Source organism: Hypomesus nipponensis, chromosome 23 (assembly GCF_054491055.1).
Source record: "Hypomesus nipponensis isolate SF chromosome 23, ASM5449105v1, whole genome shotgun sequence".
NCBI lineage: Eukaryota > Metazoa > Chordata > Actinopteri > Osmeriformes > Osmeridae > Hypomesus > Hypomesus nipponensis.
Window position 1 is genome coordinate 4701250 of NC_140383.1, and position 20997 is coordinate 4722246.

The following is a 20997-nucleotide window of genomic DNA, read 5'->3' on the forward strand; positions in this document are numbered from 1 at the left end:
CCTGTTTTAACCTATCTGACTAATCATCCTGCCCTGGAATAACCCACTCTCAACAACTCTGCCAGAACAGGGGAGTTTGTACATAACCTCAAACTCAGAGCACAAGAAGGACAACTTTCTAATAAATGTGTTCGACATAGAACCTAAAACGACTGCAAAACAGTCCAGAGAGCATGGAGCATGGAACCTGAAAGGTTTAATATAGATCACAGAACCTAGAAACACATGGTCTCAGATTCAGGGGTCTGAGTCATTAATCTGGGGTCGATTAGTCTTCCTGATAGCGTGGCTCCGGGCTATCCTCCAGGAGGGATCAGGGAACAGGGCAGAGGCTTTAGCACACCAGGCTGCAGCTTTAGTCTGCATACCTGACTCTGTCATTCTCTCTCTCTCTTTCTCTCCCTTTCTCTCTCTCCCTATCAGTTTCTCCATCTCTCCTCCCCTCCCTCCCTCTCCCTAGCTGCATGTTCCTGGGGTGGTCCAGCAGAGATGTCTCTCCTTTATAAGCACGTGACAGAGACAGACACACACAGAGAAAAACGTCCTCCTTTGTCTGACCAAGTGGGCCTTACCTGACCCAGAGAGACCAGGTTCTGATGGGGAGCCAGGCTGCAGCAAAGCCTTCGGACCTGCACGAGGGAGAGGAGGGGGGAGCAGCCAGGAAGAAGACAGAACCAGACAGGCACCACGACGGAGAGAACAGGAGAGGGAAGGAGAGACGTGCGGCAGAGAACAGTTCCACAAACGAAGGTGAGCGACATGAGTTCTGTCAGGGGTTTCAGTCAGCAAGTCGTGTGTGGAATCTCCTGGTTGTCCTGTGTGACCTTTATGAGTTGTGTGCCTATTGCTCTCATGGTTCAATTGTGGTTCTGTTGTGGCTCAGATGTGGTTCTGTTGTGTTTGTGTTTGGATTGTGGTCCTGAGTTGCTTCCCTTCTCCAGAAGGGAGGAAGGAGCTGATGGCAGGAGAGGCTCTGGACCGCAGGAAGAGGTGGGAGCCCAGCGTCTTCTACTCTGTTGGGAAGGAGTCCTTCTTCTTCGCTGGTCATGACATCACAATTCATGAGTCTCTGGACTCCTACGGCGCTCTCATCTGGCCTGGGGTGAGTACTGCAGTGATTTTGTGTCACAGACAGCTTCACATATGCCCACAGATTCACACCTATTGCAAGACCTAGGAAAAATAAATACATTCTGAAATGAAAGACAGTTTAGGAGGAGCTCTACTGACTACTATTCACATTCCACCCATATTTCTGCAAGAAAATGGTGTCATGGAATGTACACAGAAAATACAATTAATGTGTGTGGGTGTGTTTATGTAGGCAGTAGCTTTGTGTCAGTTCTTGGAAAACAACCATCAGCAGGTGAACCTGATGGACAAGGCCGTTCTGGAGATAGGAGCTGGGACCGGCCTGCTGTCCATCGTGGCCAGTCTGCTAGGTCTGTCTGCCTGCCTGTGTCTGTCGGCTTGCCTGTATGTCTGTCTGTCTATATATGAGTTAAGTAGTTGAGTTGGTCAGTCCATTAATCTGATAACTTGTTGTTCCCCAGGCGCCTGGGTGACGGCCACCGACCTTCCTGAAATCCTGTCCAATTTGACCTTTAACCTCTCACGGAACACCAAGGGCCGCTGCCGCTACACGCCTCAGGTGTCGGCCCTTACCTGGGGTCGCGACTTACAGAGGGACTTCCCCCTCTCCGCTTGTCACTATGACTACGTACTGGCGGCAGACGTGGTCTATCATCATGACAACCTAGACGAGCTCCTGGCAACCATGCGTTACTTTCTACAACCAGGAAGTGGGACCACGCTGCTGTGGGCCAATAAGGTGAGGTTCCAGTCGGACGTGCGGTTCACAGAGAGCTTCAAGAGCAGCTTCAACGCCACCTTGCTGTCAACACTGCCCCAGCAGGAAGTCCACATCTACAGAGCCACGGCACGGGACTGATGGAGGGAGGGGAGGAGAGGAGAGGAGAGGAGAGGAGAGGAGAGGAGAGGAGAGGAGAGGAGAGGAGAGGAGAGGAGAGGAGAGGAGAGGAGAGGAGAGGAGAGGAGAGGAGAGGAGAGGAGAGGAGAGGAGAGGAGAGGGGAGGGGAGGGGAGGGGAGGGGAGGGCTCCTAGTTGACAAATCACAAAGACAACAGAGACCTGATTCTATTATTTTACTAACATTCCTCTGAGCTGTGTTTTCTATTGTTTAACTTATCCACACACAAACCCACAAAATAAACTAAAAGGATTATAAACAGTACTTTTCTAAATCCTGTTTTATTTACCCATTTTTCATATGTATAATAAATTGATTAATCCAATTTTATGCTTAATAAATTGTTCCTAATGAGAGTGAAAGACATCATTATGTTCTACAGTACACTATTGCTTTTGTATAGTCAGCATTAAAGGGACATTCCATCCATTATTTGTGTGAACCAGGTCACTGACACAAATAACAATGAATCTGTTTTGTTTAGTGGCCACATGCAAAGTACATGGTTTCTATAATGACATTGAGGGAAAGAACCTTTAACATATTTTTGAAACATGATTGTAACATATTTTACACATAATGATTCTTAAAGTTTCTTAAGGTGACCATTTTCCCTAGTCATATTTAGGTGCTTCATTGTCAGTGTACACGTTACATCATTATAAATCTATACCAAAAGCATATTTAATACAGATACACTTCACTACCTCTACATTGTTCACCTTACAATACTGCTATGGAAAGACAAATAATTCAACACGAGCATGTCTATGGTTAACAGATATGTATTAGTTTCTTAGCACCACAATATTTCCAAAACTAAACAACATGCTCTTGGCTTCACTCCAGAACCATGTACAATCTGAGGTCTAGATAACTCCCTCAAACTCTCTCTAACTCTGTCTTGCAACACCCGCTGATCCAGTAAACGAACACAATTAGATATGTACAGTTTCAAAGACTCAATTCACCGTAGAATCCATTCGTAGAATCCACCACGGTGACCTATGAAACAGTGTCTGCACAGCCCCTGAAGCAGGGAGCCGACGAATCCATCCCAGAATCGAGGTTTGTCCGGTCTAGAGGCCCACCTCCAGCGTGGTGTGTGTGTGTGTGTGTGTGTGTGTGTGTGTGCCTGCGCCTGGTCAGTGCTAGTGATGACTCCACGGCAGGCCGGTCCAAACATCAACATGTAGACATTTCCCCTTCCTATCACTATTATTATTAAAACATTCTAATTAGGCTCAGCGACGCTTGCTTCCTGCTCCAGACTGCCGTCTCCCAGGGATCTGGTTCGTGGGCGGTGGAGTGGCCCCGCCCCCGACAAGGACCTAGACACATTTCTCTAGCATACAGGGGGGAGGGGGTGGGGGCGTTACGTTCCGTAACGGGCGGATTGGAGGGCGCTCGTCTAGGACAGGCAGCAAGTGGAGGATTTGGGCTGCTCCAGGATGGACTCCCTGCGGAGGTCGTTGGGCACGGAGCCGGCCGGGCCCCACACGTTGAGCTCTCCGTAGATCCCCGTCTCGATCATCTCCTCCTGCCAGGGGATGGGGATGTTGCCCGAGGAGAACTCGTCAAAGAACACCCGGTCTGGGTCGTCCAGGGCCACACCCTTGATGGTGGAGAAGGCCCCCACGTCATCCAGGTCCTTGGCATACACCACCTTGGAGTCAGGGACGAAGGGTGGGGGCAGAATGCCTGGGGGGGGGGGGGCGTGAGAGAGAGGGGGGGGGGTCAGAGACATTAACGAAACCATCTGAGGAGAATCCTGTTAATCCTATCTAACAGGCTTCAGTAGGATGTGGGTGTTCGTATCTGAGGGTGTGCTGCAAAGGGGGTGGGGGGTGGTTCTAGTCATGAGGCAAGCATTGCTTCCTCGTTAACGATGGGACCCAGTTTGTGTGTATGTGAGCGTGTGAGTTCACGTACCTGCGTCCAGTTTCCTCCAGTTGATGCCGGCGAAGAAGGGGTGAGTCCTGATCTCATCACAGCTGTTGTTCTTGAAGCCCATCCTCTTGTCCACTTCCTTAGCCATCAGGGCGTCACACAGGGAGCGGGAGTTCTCGCTGAAGGATTCTGGGTAGACCACCGTGCCGTTCAGGATGCGGTCCTTCAGCTCGTCACGTTCCACCTGGAATGAGGAGAAAGTCAGATGGCTGAGCGGTTAGGGAATCGGGCTATTAATCAGAAGGTTGCCGGTTCCATTCCCGGCCAGGATAGGACACGAGGCGGGGTTACCTTCTCTCCTCTGTCTCTGAAGGGGTTCCTGGCAGCCATGAACTCGTAGAGAGTGACCCCCAGGGTGAAGTAGTCTACTGACGTGTCGTACTTTTCTCCTTTCAGCATCTCCGGAGACATGTACCCTGCACAGGGTCAGAGGTCATCCTGGTCAGACTTTTAATCGTAACTGAGAATGCGCTCATTAAATATAATTTTCGAAATTAAAAGCAGGGGAGAAACAGATTTCCCTTTTTCACAAAGCGGGGACATGTCCCACCCATGTATGATGAAATGCCCCTGATCCTGGTTGAAGGGCTTTTTGTACAAACACTTCATTGGTCCATTTAAAGAGATCAGCTCTCTCGACTCCCTGGAGTCCAGTCTCTCACCTGGCGTGCCAGCGTAACCTTTGATCTTCTCCTGGCCCTCCTTCAGCTCCACAGCCAGACCCAGGTCGGATATACGCACGTTCCCTGGAGAACACACACGGATAACAATGACGAATGACATTCATATCTCCAAACCGATGTGTCTGTCTTCATTGTCCAGCAGTACATTCTCAGATTTGTGTATGTATTTGTGTGTGTGTGTGTGTGTATGTATTTGTGTGTGTGAGTGTGTGTATGTATGTGTATGTGTGTGTGTGTGTGTGCACCTTCATTGTCCAGCAGTACGTTTTCAGGCTTAAGGTCTCTGTAGATGATCCTCTTCTGGTGCAGGTGCTCCATGCCCTGGATGATCTGGGCCGTGTAGAAGCAGGCTCGGGCCTCGTCGAACCCTGGGTTGTCCTCATCCACCAGGTAGACGTGGTACCTGACACACACCGGAGGAGGATGAGTACATGGTAGGGCTCTACAGCGACGCGTACACGTTTTATTTAGACACATGCTCACCACACTAGCAAATACAGATATTGCTCCTGCGATAAAAGTGTGTTTCTATTTGTGTTTTGTTCAGGAATGTGTGTGGTTGTTACTTCAGGTCTCCTCCGTTCATGATGGTCATGACCAGGCAGAGTTCGTCTTTGGTCTGGAAGGCGTAGGCCAGCGTCACAATGAAGCGACTGTGAACCCTGGCCAGGATCCTCTTCTCCACCATCGCCCCCTGCAGGATGAGAGGGGGAACAGCAGCACGTATTAAGCACAGTCCCGAGAGCCTGAGCCATACACCTGCCATATTTCAACTCTACACAGTGTGCCTGGTTCTCAAGATAATCAAGCCACTGACACACATACGCACACATAATTTTGGAAGGAAGGGAGGGAAAACAGACACAGAGACAAAGACACCCAGGCACACAAAGGGCAGAAGGCCAGAGGTAAAGAAAGGATGCTTTCATGTTCATGTAAAGCTCTGCCCCGCGTCAAGGGCAACAAACAAGCATCCCCCAGCAGTTCCACTGCTGACAGCTTTTCTCTAAAGCTCTGTGTAATCATCCTATCCCTGGGCTGCTGTGTTTAATACCGAGGGCTCAGGCCAGAGAACACACAGACCTGGACAAACCTAATTACCTCCACAGGCTCTGGGCATATGAACTCAAGGGTACATGGATATACTGGGATGGAGATTCTGCTCTAAAATGTAGATCACAATCCTCTATTTACTACATCGAGAACGAATAAAACGAAAGTCAACTCAATTCACTTTTCATGTCATGAACGTGAAACATGAATACATTACTACAATCCAAAATGACACCGTTGCCTACAGTGGTGGTAACATTGTACGATAAATGAACAGCCACGGCTGCTATTGCTTGACATTTTCCACATTAGCGGTAAGACGAATGGGTCCCCTCAACGAGTGGTTCGATTATCCCCTGCTGAGCCGTGCGCCCCGAACTCCACCCCTCTCACCTCAAAGCCTTTCCTCTTCTTCAACCTCTTCTTGTTGAGCTTCTTGCAGGCGTACAGTTTCCCTGTGGCCTTCATCTGACAGGCCGACACTTCCCCGAAGCCGCCCTTCCCCAGCACGCGGAAATCCAGGAACCAGTCGGCATCCATGGGCTGCATCTCCAGCCACTTCCACTGCAGGAACCTCTTGAAGAACATGCCCTCCAGGAAGAACACGTAGGGCACCTCCTGGAGGTAGCCCAGGACAGAAGTCAGCACGGGGGCAAAGAGCCCATCTCCGGCCGCCTCCTGGCCCTCCTTGGCCTGGGCGATGACCTCCGGGGTCAGGAAGGGGCAGTGGGACTTGGCATTGGGCTCCAGGTAACGCTGGACGATCTTGGAGGCCTTGCGGACGCGGTCCGAGTCCTCGGCGAGGTCGTACTCCTCGATGTCCCTCCACAGGTTGCAGGGAGCCTTGTAGTCCGGCGCCGCCTCGAGGAACTCGCGGAAAAGCCGCTTGCCGATGGGCTGCTCCACGCAGACGGAGGTGAAGCTGAGGTCTATCGTGTCCGCCAGGCCCTCGCACACCGTGATGTGGGGCAGCTTGAGGCGGCTGTGGAACTTCTTGTCGCGCGCCGCCGCCGCACTGGAGCCGTCAAAGCTGCCGCGGGCGTTGATGTAGGCCGAGTTGGCGACCACGGTCGTCAAGCCTCCGATGTCCATGGCGACGGTTGTGACCACGGGTGAGCGCTCAGAGGGGGTGCATGGTAGTAGAACGGAGGGAGGGATGGAGGGGAAAGAGAGAGAGAGAAGGAAGGAAAGTTAGGATGGTGAAGAAAATAAAAAAAAAGCTAAGAAAAAAAAAGTCAAGGCTGAAAGGTTAGGAAAGGAGCAGAAGAGGAGAGATGTGTGGAAAGAAACAATTTAAAGGAGAGAAGAATTGTGCCTGCAGCAAGGCAGAGGGTCAGTAGAGAAGTCTACTGATCCACAAAACATTGCTGAGTGCTTTCCCTGACACACACGCCTCCTTCCCTCTCTCCTTCACGTCTCACTCTGACTCTCTCTCTCACACACACCTGACTCAACACCTTTCCGTAATGCCTTTATCCACTAACTCCCTAATGCCCTAGACAGAGAGAGGCCAGAGCTGGGTCTGGGGTGTCCAGACTGGGTCAGGACAGCTGGAGCACCAGAAGACATCTGAAACAGACAGCACACTCATACAGCACATCCCCCACACAGAGGGAGCCTGGTCTCGGCCCTGGAGGCTAACCCCAACTCCGTTTGTCCAGGGACGTGTAGTTCAGTTCCTAAATAAGACCTGTGACAGAAGATGTAGTTCCTGCTTCCCTCCACACACACACACACACACACACACACAGAATCAAACATGAGGCCAGTTTATTAAAACAATCTCTATATTTAATTTGCAAACTTATATTAGATTACAGAAAAAGTATTTGGAAGTCAGTACATGTGTTGTTCAGGTTTAAAAAGGAGATCTTTGAAGGGAGTACATAAAGACCTATACAACCACATTGGATACATCAATCATTTTCAGGTCTTCCTTTCCGCCACTGACCTCTAAAGGATACTATAAGCTACGATCAGGGTAAGATCTGTATACGTCATAAACAAAGCATCTTGTGTTCCTATAGGGATTGTGGGTGATGGAGGCTTCGTTCCCCGCTGGTGCCAGTCATACGTAAACACTACAAAAGGTTCAGATGGCCAAGGCGTTTCGAGATTAGAGAAGCTCTCCTCTACAACAACAAATGAACAAATTCTAAACAAAAACAAAACAAGCCGACATGTTTAGAACAGCTGCCTACTGAACACAAGAAAGCCAGCCCCACACACACACACACACACACAGACAGACACACACACCCCAACACACACACATTGGGGGAGGTAAAAAAAAAAAAAAAAAGGGTTTAAATCAACATCAACAAAAATACAACATTATCCACACATTTTAAGGAGCGGGCCCCCATCCTGAGGTGCCATGGCAACGGTGTTGCCATATTCTTGGAGTCACACTGGCAAAGCGTGTTGTGGCAGCAATTTTGTACTGGCAGCCATTTTGGAAAATCGGATCATCGTGAGTCTGCCCAACTTCAAAAACAAAACAAGGTGTAACTATTTCACACAAGGTGCACTATACATTCTCCAACAGCAGGGGTTGTAAAGAGGGGAATTTCACTTTATTGTCGTAGTGCGGTGGCGAGCAACTACAACTACACTGGAACTACACTCACACAGCTTCAGTGTGGTGCCCAGCCCACAGACTACATTCCCCAGAGGGCCTTGTGCGTGACTTGCGACCCATAGAGAACACACAGGGTGCACACCCTTAACACCTCCACACACACCCCTGCGAAAGAGTGTAACAGAGATTAGAGGGGAAGGGGAGAGTGAGAGACAGAGAGAGAGAGAGAGAGAGAGAGAGAGACACAGAGAGCGACAGAGAGAGAGAGACAGAGACAGAGACAGACAGAGAGAGAGAGAGAGAGAGAGACAGAGAGAGAGAGAGAGACACAGAGAGAGAGAGAGAGAGAGAGAGAGAGAGAGAGAGAGAGAGAGAGACACAGAGAGAGACAGAGAGAGAGAGAGACAGAGCGACAGAGAGAGAGAGACAGAGACACAGACAGAGACAGAGAGAGAGAGAGACAGAGAGAGGTCGCTGGAGGGAGAAGAGGGCACACGAGAGATTCACATCCCACAGTGACGAGGTGGGGCGGTTCGGGAGGACTGTGCTTGTCGGAGGCGCGAGGCCAGGCGAGGCGCAGGGGGGGGGGGGGGGGGCGACGGCGGGCTAGTCTTCGTCGTCATTCTCGTCGTAGTCGTCCTCGTCGTCCTCGTCGCCCATGTAGGAGACGGGCGTCTCCACGCGCGAGCCGCTGTAGTGGGAGTCGTTGGAGCTGGAGGCGAGCGTCGCGTCGGCGCCGCTGTCGCTGCGGAAGCCACACGGAGGGGGGACAGCGTTTGAACCGAGCCACGCTAAACAACCATGACAGCCCTGGGGGCGGGAAGACCGCAAACCCCCAAGCGAGGCCTTACCTTCCCATGTGATAGCGCCCCCCGTTGGCAGAGGTTCCCCCAGTGATGTAGACGTTGTTGATGGGCCCCTGGGCCATCTCTGCAGGACACAACACAGGACGGGTGCACACATCAGCGCTAGAAGCACAATACAACAGCACAAGGGCCAGTACCAGCCACAGATCCCAACCCTAACCAAGCAAAGTCACACAGATTCAAATCTCCTACTCCAGTCATCTCGGTCTAGAAAAACGGTTCGGTCTATTATCACTGTATTCTAAAGACCAAACCATTCACTGCTTAAAACGTGGACTGGGCTGGTTACCTTGACTTCAGAAGTGATAGTCTAGTCTAATGGTGGCATGGTGGAGGGGTGTAATGGTGGCATGGTGGAGGGGTGTAATGGTGGCATGGTGGAGGGGTGTAATGGTGGCATGGTGGAGGGGTGTAATGGTGGTATGGTGGAGGGGTGTAATGGTGGCATGGTGGCGAGGTGGGGAGCTCCTGACCTGTGACATAAGGCTCCAGGGCTTTGGGCACCAGGCCGCGGGCGGTCTTCAGGTCCTCCGGAGAACACTTGCCCACCTCCAGGCCGCACGCCATGCCCATGCGCTTCAGAACCTCGATGTCGTCGTGGATCTCAAACATGCTGTCGAAGTTGAACAGGTACTCGAACCTGACGAAGAGAGGATGACCGGGAAACAGGAGAATGAATTACCCCAGCTCTATAAAATCATTATCGGCCGACCCTCGTGTGACCGTCACATACTTGTCGTTGGAGATGCTGCAATCGATCACTGTCTTCTTGCTGGTGTTGACGATGATGAAGGGCAGGTGGATGACTGAGTTAGGGGGCGGGGGCCTATTGGTCTGCTGTTCTGACTGCCGGTTCCGCTGCACCAGGTTCTTGAAGGCTATTTGCTGCAAAGGAAACCACCAAGAACAGAACAGTTGAAGCTGTATCTTTCTACAAAGCAGGCTGGGGTTTGGATGACCTCGGTATCAGTACCAGCTGAAACAGGCTAGCCTCCAAATGGAAACGGCGCATTTCTGCACAACGTGAATGACTCCACGAGCCAGAGACGCCTCAAGAACACCTAACGGGTCTCACCTGTAATATGAGCTCTTGGAGCTGCGACTGTTTCTGCTTGATTCTCTCCAGACGCTTTTGTCTCTCCACCTGGTGAACACAGACACAGACAACGTGTTAGGCGGTCAAATTAAAGGAGCAGGCTTGAGAGAGAGGTGCAGGGGTGAGAGAGAGGTAGATTAGGAGAGAGAGAGAGCGAGTAGGGGTGAGAGAGGTAGATTAGGAGAGAGAGCAGGGGTGAGAGAGACGGGGCAGGGGTGAGCAAGGAGGAGCAGGAATGACACCGACATGAGGACCAGGTATAAGAGGAGATGGACCGCTAGGCCCTACCTGCGTGCCAGCACCGTCTCACCTCAAGGTTCTGGCACTCCTGGGCAGAGTTGGTGGGCAGGCCGATCCACTTGATCTCCTTCTTCTCCTTGGAGATGATGTTCATGGCCATGAGCACGTTGAGAGCATCGTACACACGCCTGCGGATGTTCTTCTGGTCGTACACATGCTGGGAGGAGAGGGGGGAAGCTCAGAAGGCAGACAGGGAAAACGGACACTCGGAAGAATATCCTTTGTTGCGTCACAGCCGTGACCCTCTCTCCGTTCCCGAGCGGCGACTCACCGAGTCGTTGGGGGAGAGGTGGTTGTCCGCAGAGCTGAACTCGGCCACCAGCTCGTCCGCCACTTCGTTGTAGGTGGTCACTCCTTTCTTCTGCACCTTCTCACACACCTTCATGGAGAAATGTCTCAGGCCCTTCCCGTTCTTCTCCCCCTTCTTCCCTCGTTTCCTGTGAGGGGAACAGTGTTTATAAAAAATAAAACATTGGGTCCGTGGGCTTAATCTACCACAACCTGCGCTAACATGCATGCTATGGTCTTGATGAAATGGGTCTGAGGTCTGGAGGGTGGGGGGGGGGGGGGGTGGTTGAGGGATAACAGGAGGGATAACAAGGGAAGGAATCTGGAGTGGAAGGTCAAGTGGGGGGAGGGGTCTGGAAAGAGAGGGGGGAGGGGAAGAGAGAGAGAGACTAACCCTGAGGACCACGGAGAGGCGTCTGGAGGCTGGCTCTGGGTGAGGAACTGGGAGCTGGGCGTGTGAGGGCTGTTTACCAGGATGGCATTGGACACACTGGGCCTCTGAGGTGTGCCGATCACATGCTGCTGAGGCAACAGAGAGAAAGGGCTGAGAACCGGAGGGACCCAGAGGGAAGCAGGGACAGGATGGGATGACATCTCTGACTGATGGGATGACATCTCTGACTGATGCTACATGCAGCAGTAGAGATTTTTAACTGACATGGAACATCATCAACCACTCGACCAAGTCTGCATGAACAACTGCACAGTTCAGACTTCCTCCATACAGACTGCATAGACAACTAAGGCCTCGTATCCAGGCTGTACAGGCATTTTAGCATGCGAGCACACAATCACTATATATGAAGAGAATGTTTGGTAAAGGTGAATTTCCATATCCTTCAGTAGGTCCTTGATCAGCTCATATGTAAGCAGATTTCCGTTATGTATAGATTGTCATGTATGTAATGGGATGATGGCCATAATCCTGCTGACTGCAGACTGTGATCAGCTTATTGTCAACCCCTCCGGTCACCTCGCAATGATAATGGAGGGGCTTAAAAGAAGGAGGAAGAGAGAGACAGAGTGTGTGTGTGCGTGTGTGTACGTGTGTGTGGTGTGTATGTGAGTGAACTCTTCGACGAGTACAGTGAGAACATGTGGTTCTGTATGTTAGAGGAGAATCTGTTCAAGGGGGTGAATGGACAGCACACAAAAGCAAAGCACTTTGTTCCAAAACCTCATTTCTTTCCATCAATGGGAGAACATCAACACCCTTCCAGTCCACCTACAATTCAAGTGCTTTTTCACACGATGTCCTTCGCAGTGGGTTTCTCAGTGTACAATAAAAGGTGAATGGCTCACCATGTGTGGCGCAATGTTGACATTGGAGGGTCCCAGAGTTTTGGGTAGCAGTTGCTTGGCTACAGGGATGGTGGTGGGGTGGACCGCAACCAGAGACAGGACACCTGGGACAAGTGGCAGACGGAGAAGAGGTCGATCAATTCATCCTGATTTGTATCAACCACTTTGAACACAGTATCTGGAGATATGTCCTTCTCAAAGAAAGAAGAGGAACTCCACACGATTCAAGGAGAAGGTCAGAGAGGGGAAACATTTCCTCCCGCCCGAATGCGTTCGGAAGGTCCTCCGCAGAGTAGATCGTGCTTTGACCTATCCTATAGCGTTAGATCAGAGCTTCTCACGAGGTAAAGAGGATGAGCCCAGAGCTCCTGCTGTGCAGTACCATTGCCCCCTGCTGTAGCATAAGGGCCATGATCAGCACATGGCAGGTGAGCCACCATTACAGCTGGATTACTCCTTCACATTCACTGTGCTTCGTACTGGATTTAGGCCAAAAGGGGTAACTGCCCCAGCAATCACAGCACACACAGACAGACAACAAGACTCACCCTTACTTGGGCTGAGATTCTGGTCAATGAAAACCTTTAGCTCTCCATTAGTTTCAATCAGACCAGCCTGTGGAGGACATGAGAAAACACAAATCGACATCAACACCAGCTCATTCATTAGACATGAGAGATCCCTTTGGTGTTTCACCACCTAATGTAGGTTTATTAGAATACAGCTCCCCCATTGAGACTCCTTTCCCCAGGCCAACCCTCCCAGTCCAGGACTTACATCTTTGGCCATGATCCTAGCGGACCGGGGTAGTAGGGTTCAGTCTGTGTAAGGAACCTCCTCTGAAGCAACACTAATGAGTCCCCTGAAACAGACAAGGTGTTAGTGACAGCCTGTAAGTGTAACATATAAATGGTAAAACTCAAATCAAAGGTAGGCTCACATATCTACTTATAAAGCACATGCACTGATGTATTCAGGGCATGTGCAAGCTCACTTAACTCATCTATCAGCACAAGGGTTGTTTCTCTCAAGATTCATCTATTTATACATCTTGTTTTGGGCAACATCTTTGTGTTTAGATTAATTTGTGGTCAATTTTGCTTATCGTTTAAGATAAGTTCCAGAATATCCACAAAATCCACCATCATTAAAAAAATATTTGCTACCCTCTTGAGTGACTGACAGATAGGCCTCGACATAAATGAGAGTTGGGTAAATATGATTAAGACGATTAGTTATGCTTTGCAAGTGCATCCTCAAAACATGCATGTGCACGTATTGTATGTAAGGTATGTGGTCAAGCTGCTAATGGTGTTAATAGTTTATTGAGCAAGGCCCGTCTGCCTACAAGCACACAAAGCACTGTTAGCTCTGTGTTAGCATGCTACCTCGCTGGAGATGGGATCAAACTGAAAAAACGTGCCTAAGGATAACGTTATCGAAAGCAATGACTAAGCTAACTGCTATGGACTTGCACCTCTTAGGATTTACCTAAGCTCATGTTTAAAAAGTTGTACAACATAATCACAACTTTTTTTTTGTGCATTGAAACAGGCCTAGGTAAGCAACTATTGACCACGTCCGCCCGACCCAAGATCCTCCAACTTCAGCTAGCGAGCCTAAGAACATCGAAAACATTTGCTCTAAACGTTAGCTAGTAGCTAGCTATACCGCTAGACCTAGACAAATAACTTATAATTGTGACTCGAGCAGTAACTATCTACTTTGACAGAAGATGAACATGTATACGTTTACAGTGTGCAATAGCATCAGCAAGTGATTGCTTTTGGTATACCATTGTATAACTAGTCAATTACTAGATAGCTACAAGCCAGTATGTGGCTAACATTAGCGAGTTGGTGGCTAGCTAGCTAGCAAATGCACGTTTTGAGACAAGGACCCGAAAGCAATTAAGCGATGATTGATTCAGTAACATTGGAAAGATAAGCCCAATTGATTCATATTTTTATCATTTGCAATATGTGAGAGCTATCGACATGATTGCGTTTGCAAGTACAATCTTTGAACATTAACAATATCTGTTTTATTTAAAGTGCACTTACGGGTGCACTCTTCTATGCTGCTTCTTCGACGGCTGTTTTTGTTGGCATCTAGGATGGAGGAAGAGGAGGTCTAAATCCCTACCGCCAAACAGGAAACAAAATATAGCCTTTTAAAGATTGTTCAAGTCAAACACATCTGTAATCGAAATGCAACTTTTATTGACAGAGAATTATATATTTACATGGGTAAACCGGCGTATTTGTATAAATGCTGATTTACCAAAAGGTGCTATGGCTAGCAAACGTTAGCTACGCAACATGGTCAGTCTCAACTAGGTTAGCTCTCACTAGCTAGTGCTAGTTTAAAAACCGCTACACCAGTTCCATACTTGGTTATCCTTTGTTGGTGAAACTATTTGTTTCAAAGCATACATTTACCATTAGCATATCAAAAACACGTTCAAAAATGTAGAATTCAGCCAGCTAGTTAACTACCTTAAATAGAGTTTATAATAGGATGTTATGTACAGAGTTAGGCAGACCCCAGCAAGTCCATTATGAGAATATTTAACCGAACGATAGCTGCCTAGCTTGATGCGAGCTACTTCCAACAATATTGAGGCAACATTAGAGTCCTAACGTTATCAGTTTGATAGTTGTAATTATGTCTGAACAGCTATGGTATGAAACCTTAGTTTTCACGTTGGTCTAACTAGATCCCTTACTGTATTTTTCGCAACAACTTGCTAGCTACCCGACTATTTAGCTAGCTAGTATGTTTGCAGGGATGTAGGCGGCCAACTACAACTGTCAAAGCCGGCTACTGTACGTAGCTAACCTAGCTGAATAGCACTAGCGCGTTAGCCAACTTGGCTAAGCTAGATCAGTAAATATTTGACCCTCTGAGTTTCAAACCAGATGTAGAAAACTATTTTACGACAGTGGATCGCCAACTTAACCTCTTTGGTGTATATCTACAATCGCCCCCTTTGGGTTTCAGAATATTTCATTTAACTTTACACTAGGAACAACTAATATTACCTTTCGCCGTCCTTCTGTCAAACTGATCTTGGCGGTGACTAGGATCGGAGAAGTCTGATTGGATAGCGTCTGTTCGAAGCATGCCATGCTTACAGTAAAGGCCACGCCTTCAATACTCACTGATTGGTTGACGTGTAAGGACTTTTGAGTTTAGTCGTCTGTTATTGGTGTACATAAACCCAGAGCCTTTTCTATGGGTCTGACTTTTTGTACTCGGTTAGATAATACATTGGCAGGTTTGTGTAGGCCTATTCAAATTTCTATCAATTGGAAAAACATTCTTGCCATTTTTGCAATTAATGTGACAAACCTCACAAAGGGCTAATGTTATAGTAGGATACAACTACTTGTTCTTCATTAATGTTTGCCTGACTGAATTAACAGAGGTTAATAAATGAACTAAATTAAAACAAGTTGCATACAAAATGTACACTATCATCCACTATTATTAGAATATATATCCTGTAACAGCTGCAGTAAAGGGTGAATCCCTGATTCATGCTGTCTCTCTTGAGCCTCAGTCCCACAGTTCCCACACCCTGTTATCTCTACGACCAAGACCTGAACACTCCCAGCTCGATGCAGCTACTATACACACACAGTATATAATGTATTTATTTAGCAGACGCTTTTATCAAACGCCTTTATCCTAACCGACCCACAGAGGGTGCATGAACCTCTTGATCTGCAGTCAAATGCGGTTACTATCAAATACATATAACATAGGTGTAATACAGTATCAAATGTAATAGACGTTTAACATTTGGGATATGATACACGGATGGTTAATAAAATATATTTGGTTTATAAACGTGTTGCCTAGTAATTCAATGGGTTATGTTTACTCATGAAAAAAGCGGATTGTGATTAATAAGTAAAGTAGTGGCAGTGTTTCGAGTAACTTAGCCTATTTCTATACTTTGATCATCCAAAATGTGTATGCTTTAGAATTGGAATTGAGATTTAAATGAACTTTCTTTGTTATGTAAAAAGAATTCACAACACAATTATCCATAAAATGGGATAGGCTATTTCAACCATTTGGTCACACCATACGAGGTGGAATAGAATGAAGCCCCGGTTGCCTCTAACAGTTACTTAAGAAGTTCGGAATATTTAGTCTTTATGGTTTTAACAATCCTCCACCAATTTGACATGGGCTCATTTGATATCCATCATGAATCATCTCCTCACAGTAATATCAGATAGTAGGTGAAAGGAAACGCTCACAGAAATCCAGCTATATCAGATGACCTCAACCACACGTATTACTTCCGTACAAGCGCACAAACCAAACACACAGGCACCAAAAGGGTACATTGGTCTCTCTGCGGGTGTGTGAAAATGGTAGGTAATGAAAACATGATTACAACCTGCAGAAATTGCAGTGTGGAGGCGATAGTGTGAGATAATAACTGGATTATGTGCAATTATGGGCTGTCCCACGTCTTGCAGTGTAGATGTAATGTTTCAGATCAGCTGTTTAGATTACAAAGGACAGTTGGGCTGTTTTGAGAACTATGGTCGGGACACATTCGCTCCAGCACTTAGCTAGCTAGCTACCTCTCATTCCTTTTTGTTAGCTAGTAGTTGTCACGCTAGCTAGCTGTATTTTTAAGCTAGCTAGCCAGCTAATGTTATGTGAGCGGGTCAGCGTTATAGGATTGGCAAAGTGGGTCGCTGTTAGCTAAGACATAATTGCTGGTGGTCGAGCTGGAGTGGGTTTGCTGGCAATGTCTTATTGACTTGCTTGGCACTCAGTTGTCATTTTCCGTGCGTTAGATTGATGTACAATTTATTTGAGTCTCAAACGAGTAGAAGCCTTGTATTGGGGCAACATTGAAGTAATGTAACTAGTTAGTACTTTATACTCTCCAGTCTATTGTATATGCACCACGGAGCGTTACTAAAGATAACTGAGTGCATGTAGTCAGTTTCATGTGAAACGGTAACATTTTGTACACAAATGTACTCTCCAATATGGAAGAATCACTCTATAGTTTGAAAAATGATGAGGCCCCCAGCCTCTTTAAACTTTTGGCAAGCTTGCTCGCAGTGGTTGGATGTTGCTGATGGCATCCCCCTTCTCATGTTACATTCCCTGACCCATTTGCAGGGGCCCATGTGCGCACGTGCATTGATGTTACCCGATGTACTCCACTCTCAGAATAGTTAGATAGCTTGTTGACGGGACATCCAATTATTGCAACAGCCCGTTTGTGTGTCTTGTGTTTTGTCTGAGTTTCTTTACTTGTCTAACGCTATGTGCGGCGCTCCGCTCTCTGTGGTTTAAAGTACCTCAGCCTGGATGTCTGTGGATCTGTTTGAATCCCTGTGTATTCTTGTCTGTATTACAGTGTGTGTGTATGTCCTGTTGTCCGTACTGCCAGGGTTGTGTGTGCCGGTGTCTGACAGTCCGTGTCCTGTGTTCCTGCAGCATAAGCTCAAGTCTTCACAGAGGGACAAAGTTCGGCAGTTTATGTCCTTCACTCAAGCGGGAGAGAAGACTGCGGTGTACTGCCTGACGCAGAATGACTGGAAACTAGAGGTGGCCACGGACAACTACTTCCAAAACCCAGACCTCTTCTGTAAGGAACCTATGAAAACCTCCACAGACCGCAAGAAGTTGGAGCAGCTGTACCACCGCTACAAAGGCAAGTGGAGTCTACGTCTAGCTATATCATGTCTACTCTCTTTCTCCTGTGGATATAAGTTTGAGGAGGGATATAGACAGTACAACGGATCTATAAAATCGATTTGAACATTGAAAATTTAGATACTGTTATGCCTTTTTTAATTCAGGTATCTAACTAAAATATGTGTAATGTGAATCTGCTCCTAAAAGTTGTATTACTTGGCCATGAGTTCGTAGCGTGTTCCTAAATAGACGCATTGTTTTAAATTTGACACTTCATTTACATGTAGTCATTTATCAGATGCTCTTATCCAGAGCAACTTACAGTACGTACAGGGACATTCCCCTGAGGCAAGTAGGGTGAAGTGCCTTGCCCAAGTACACAACGTAATTTGTCACGGCCAGAAATCGAACCGGCAACCTTCTGATTAATAGCCCAACTCTCTAACCGCTCAGCCACCTGACCCCCTAATATCACACACTAATATCCCCAGACCCCCAGGATGAGAACAAGATTGGCATTGATGGGATTCAGCAGTTCTGTGATGACCTGTGTCTGGACCCGGCCAGCATCAGTGTGCTCGTGGTGGCGTGGAAGTTCCGTGCTGCCACCCAGTGTGAGTTCAGCAAGAAGGAGTTCCTGGATGGAATGACAGAGTTGGGGTGAGCTTGGTTTTTATTTTGGATACGGAGCTCTTGAATTATTTAGAATATTAGATTCCGGCATTATTGGGACTGTTTCGTTGATTTTAATTTTTCTGGGGAAACTTAAGTAAGTTATTACCGGCGTTATTAGTGTATTGTGTAATACTGCTATGTATGACACCCTTCCTTCAAGGTACCTGTACATAGAAGGAGGATCCTTAGCAACTATAGTGTTTGTTTTTGTGTGTCTATCCTCTTGGTGTGCATGGTTGCTATATTTAGACTGCCACCCTCAACCTTGGCATTAGTGCTGTGTATCTTAATGGTATGCTCTATCCATGTCAGGCCTGTATGGTGTAAAACAGTAACAGGAGACTGAGGCGTGTCACAGCTAAATCCTCCTGGCTTGTACAGTACTGCACTGGACAAAGTACAGTACTGCACTGGACAAAGTACGGCATGTAAACCTTTGAGTTCACTCATTGGAGTGTGTGTGCTTGTGCTCGTGCTCCTTCTCCTCAGATGTGACAGCCCAGAGAAGCTGAGGGTTCTTCTGCCCAGACTAGAGCAGGATCTGAAGGACAGTGGGAAGTTCAAGGACTTCTACCAGTTCACCTTTAACTTTGCCAAGAACCCTGGCCAGAAGGGTTTAGGTGAGGGGGAGGGACTTTGTGGTGTATTGAAATATTGTAGATTGGAAATAAAATACAGAAACTGTCCACTCCTTACTAAGATCATCCTAGCATTGTATACTCTTGTCTTGCCGTTTTACCATCGGATATAGGCACAGGCCAAAAACATACCACCTTAAACCAATGTTATACAATGGACTACAGAGAAAAAGTAGGATATTAAATGTGGCCAATGCAAGGGCCCGAATAAGTCTGTTTAGTCTTATGTCTACAGTATGTGTGTGCTTTCAGATTTGGAGATGGCAGTGGCTTACTGGAACCTGGTACTTGCAGGTCGCTTTAAGTTCTTGGATCTATGGAATAGATACTTAATGGTAAGTCATGGTTGTTGAGATGGCTTTGTGACTTAGTTTTATTGTTATTTCCATAGCACTGGCGGTATACCTCAGGTAAATTGAGAAGCAGTTTTGTCCTCCACAGGAGCACCACAAACGTTCCATCCCCAAGGACACATGGAACCTCTTACTGGACTTTGGAAACATCATCACAGACGACATGTCAAACTACGACGAGGAAGGTGAGTTCGCCTGGCAGCAAAATGTTAATGTGACACGGAAAATACATTTATTTGATCACTAAGTATTATATATTCCACAAGCTAAGAATTGGAGTGGTACAATTTAAAGGTAGACAAAAATTTGCCAGGTAACCCTTTGATGATAAAAAGGTGAGAAATTAGTTTCCTGGCCGTGAATCCCTATCATATCTGGTTGGTGGATGCCGAGGTTACATGTATTATGTACAGTATCTCATGCAGTCTACTTTTAAGTGTTAATATCCAGCCATGTAATGAAATATGCTAACATAGTGTCGTTCCCAACTCAGGGGCGTGGCCAGTTCTGATAGATGACTTTGTGGAATTTGCTCGACCAATCGTGACAGGATCCAAACGTATAAGCCACTGATCTGAACACTGGTCTCGCCAGGAGAGCATGACTGTGTTCCCACTGACTTTGTAGTTTTTGTTTTATGAGACGATACGAGATACAAAAATGCATCTGAGAAGAACTGAAAAGCACTTGAAACCACGTCACCGCACAAATATCAGGAATCCACCTATCAGGGAGTATAACAATAATGACAACACTAAAAGTGGGTCATCTCTGCTCACGTGTTGGAGAAGGCACTGCTTGCGTTTTCACCAGCTTATGGCTGTGGACTCTGTGGAGGAACAAAGAAGTACAGCCAGAGGAGGACACTTGTGTTCTTCTGGCCCTGGTGTGATATCCAAGTATCCTGGACCAGAACCGTGGTCTTCTCAGCTTCAGGTGAAGAGATATCAGCCAGACAGACACAACCTCTTACGCGTGAGGAGATGAAGGTCTGAACACTGGGAGCAAAGCATGGACAGCTTCTGTGAAGACTTGGCCCTCCAGGGAGTTTGGAGCACTTGTGGTTGATTTTGTTGATTCGTCAGTTGGCTAGTTTGTCTCACATGGTATCAATCGTGTTTCTAACCCAGAGACTTTGGGACAACGCAATGCCAAGTCATCCCTCTTACGACACCAGCGTCAGATGAACTATTACAGTTGTTGTTGTTGTACATAAGTATGTACTGAAACAGTACTCAAAGAGCTATATGAAGAATAATATAAATGTTACATTTATAAATCTGAGAGTTGATTCTTGTTGTGTGAAAGCTTTAAATGTTAAAATGCCTAAATATCGTTTGATTCATGTTGATCTCACAGTCAAGTTGGTAACCCCTTGGGCTTAAATTGGTCTGTTGACAACAAGAGCATCTGGATAAATCTGTAGCAGTGTGTTATGTCCACCGCTGTCAAAATGTGTAAAACAATAGATTTTAAATAAATAAGCCATGTTACTTCTAAATGTCTGTTATATTTCCTATTTATCAAAGAATAAATTCCA

General features: G+C 47.2%; 4 protein-coding genes across 8 annotated transcripts; 2 read left to right on the top strand and 2 right to left on the bottom strand.

The window, feature by feature from the left end:
* The first annotated feature begins 501 nt into the window (after positions 1–501).
* On the top strand, positions 502–1979 carry mettl21cb (methyltransferase 21C, AARS1 lysine b). Its single transcript, XM_084689396.1, has 4 exons — positions 502–750; positions 942–1102; positions 1325–1442; positions 1554–1979. Exons 1-4 carry the CDS (start codon positions 597–599, stop codon positions 1949–1951), a joined length of 831 nt encoding a protein of 276 aa, XP_084545522.1. The 5' UTR covers positions 502–596; the 3' UTR covers positions 1952–1979.
* A 223-nt stretch (positions 1980–2202) lies between these two features.
* Positions 2203–7144, bottom strand: LOC146233700 (rhodopsin kinase GRK1-like). The gene is made up of 7 exons (XM_084688503.1): positions 6070–7144; positions 5190–5317; positions 4869–5026; positions 4603–4686; positions 4232–4356; positions 3923–4124; positions 2203–3691 (listed from the first exon to the last, which is right to left on the bottom strand). Exons 1-7 carry the CDS (start codon positions 6766–6768, stop codon positions 3402–3404), a joined length of 1686 nt encoding a protein of 561 aa, XP_084544629.1. The 5' UTR covers positions 6769–7144; the 3' UTR covers positions 2203–3401.
* A 301-nt stretch (positions 7145–7445) lies between these two features.
* tfdp1a (transcription factor Dp-1, a) lies at positions 7446–15206 on the bottom strand. Of its 5 annotated transcripts, none has more exons than XM_084689861.1 (13): positions 15154–15203; positions 14173–14250; positions 12887–12971; positions 12664–12724; positions 12110–12213; positions 11202–11326; positions 10791–10956; positions 10530–10676; positions 10199–10267; positions 9857–10008; positions 9597–9763; positions 9109–9187; positions 7446–9002 (listed from the first exon to the last, which is right to left on the bottom strand). In XM_084689861.1, the coding sequence occupies exons 3-13, from the start codon at positions 12896–12898 to the stop codon at positions 8864–8866; spliced, it is 1221 nt and encodes a 406-aa protein (XP_084545987.1). In that variant the 5' UTR covers positions 12899–12971; positions 14173–14250; positions 15154–15203; the 3' UTR covers positions 7446–8863. The 5 variants fall into 5 exon arrangements, with proteins under 5 accessions (XP_084545987.1, XP_084545986.1, XP_084545985.1 ...); XM_084689860.1 differs by having other exon boundaries at positions 11202–11329; XM_084689859.1 differs by having other exon boundaries at positions 12658–12724.
* A 2131-nt stretch (positions 15207–17337) lies between these two features.
* dcun1d2a (DCN1, defective in cullin neddylation 1, domain containing 2a) lies at positions 17338–20174 on the top strand. The gene is made up of 6 exons (XM_084689362.1): positions 17338–17807; positions 18283–18451; positions 18956–19086; positions 19357–19439; positions 19546–19642; positions 19951–20174. The coding sequence occupies exons 1-6, from the start codon at positions 17462–17464 to the stop codon at positions 20028–20030; spliced, it is 906 nt and encodes a 301-aa protein (XP_084545488.1). The 5' UTR covers positions 17338–17461; the 3' UTR covers positions 20031–20174.
* The last annotated feature ends 823 nt before the right edge of the window (positions 20175–20997 follow it).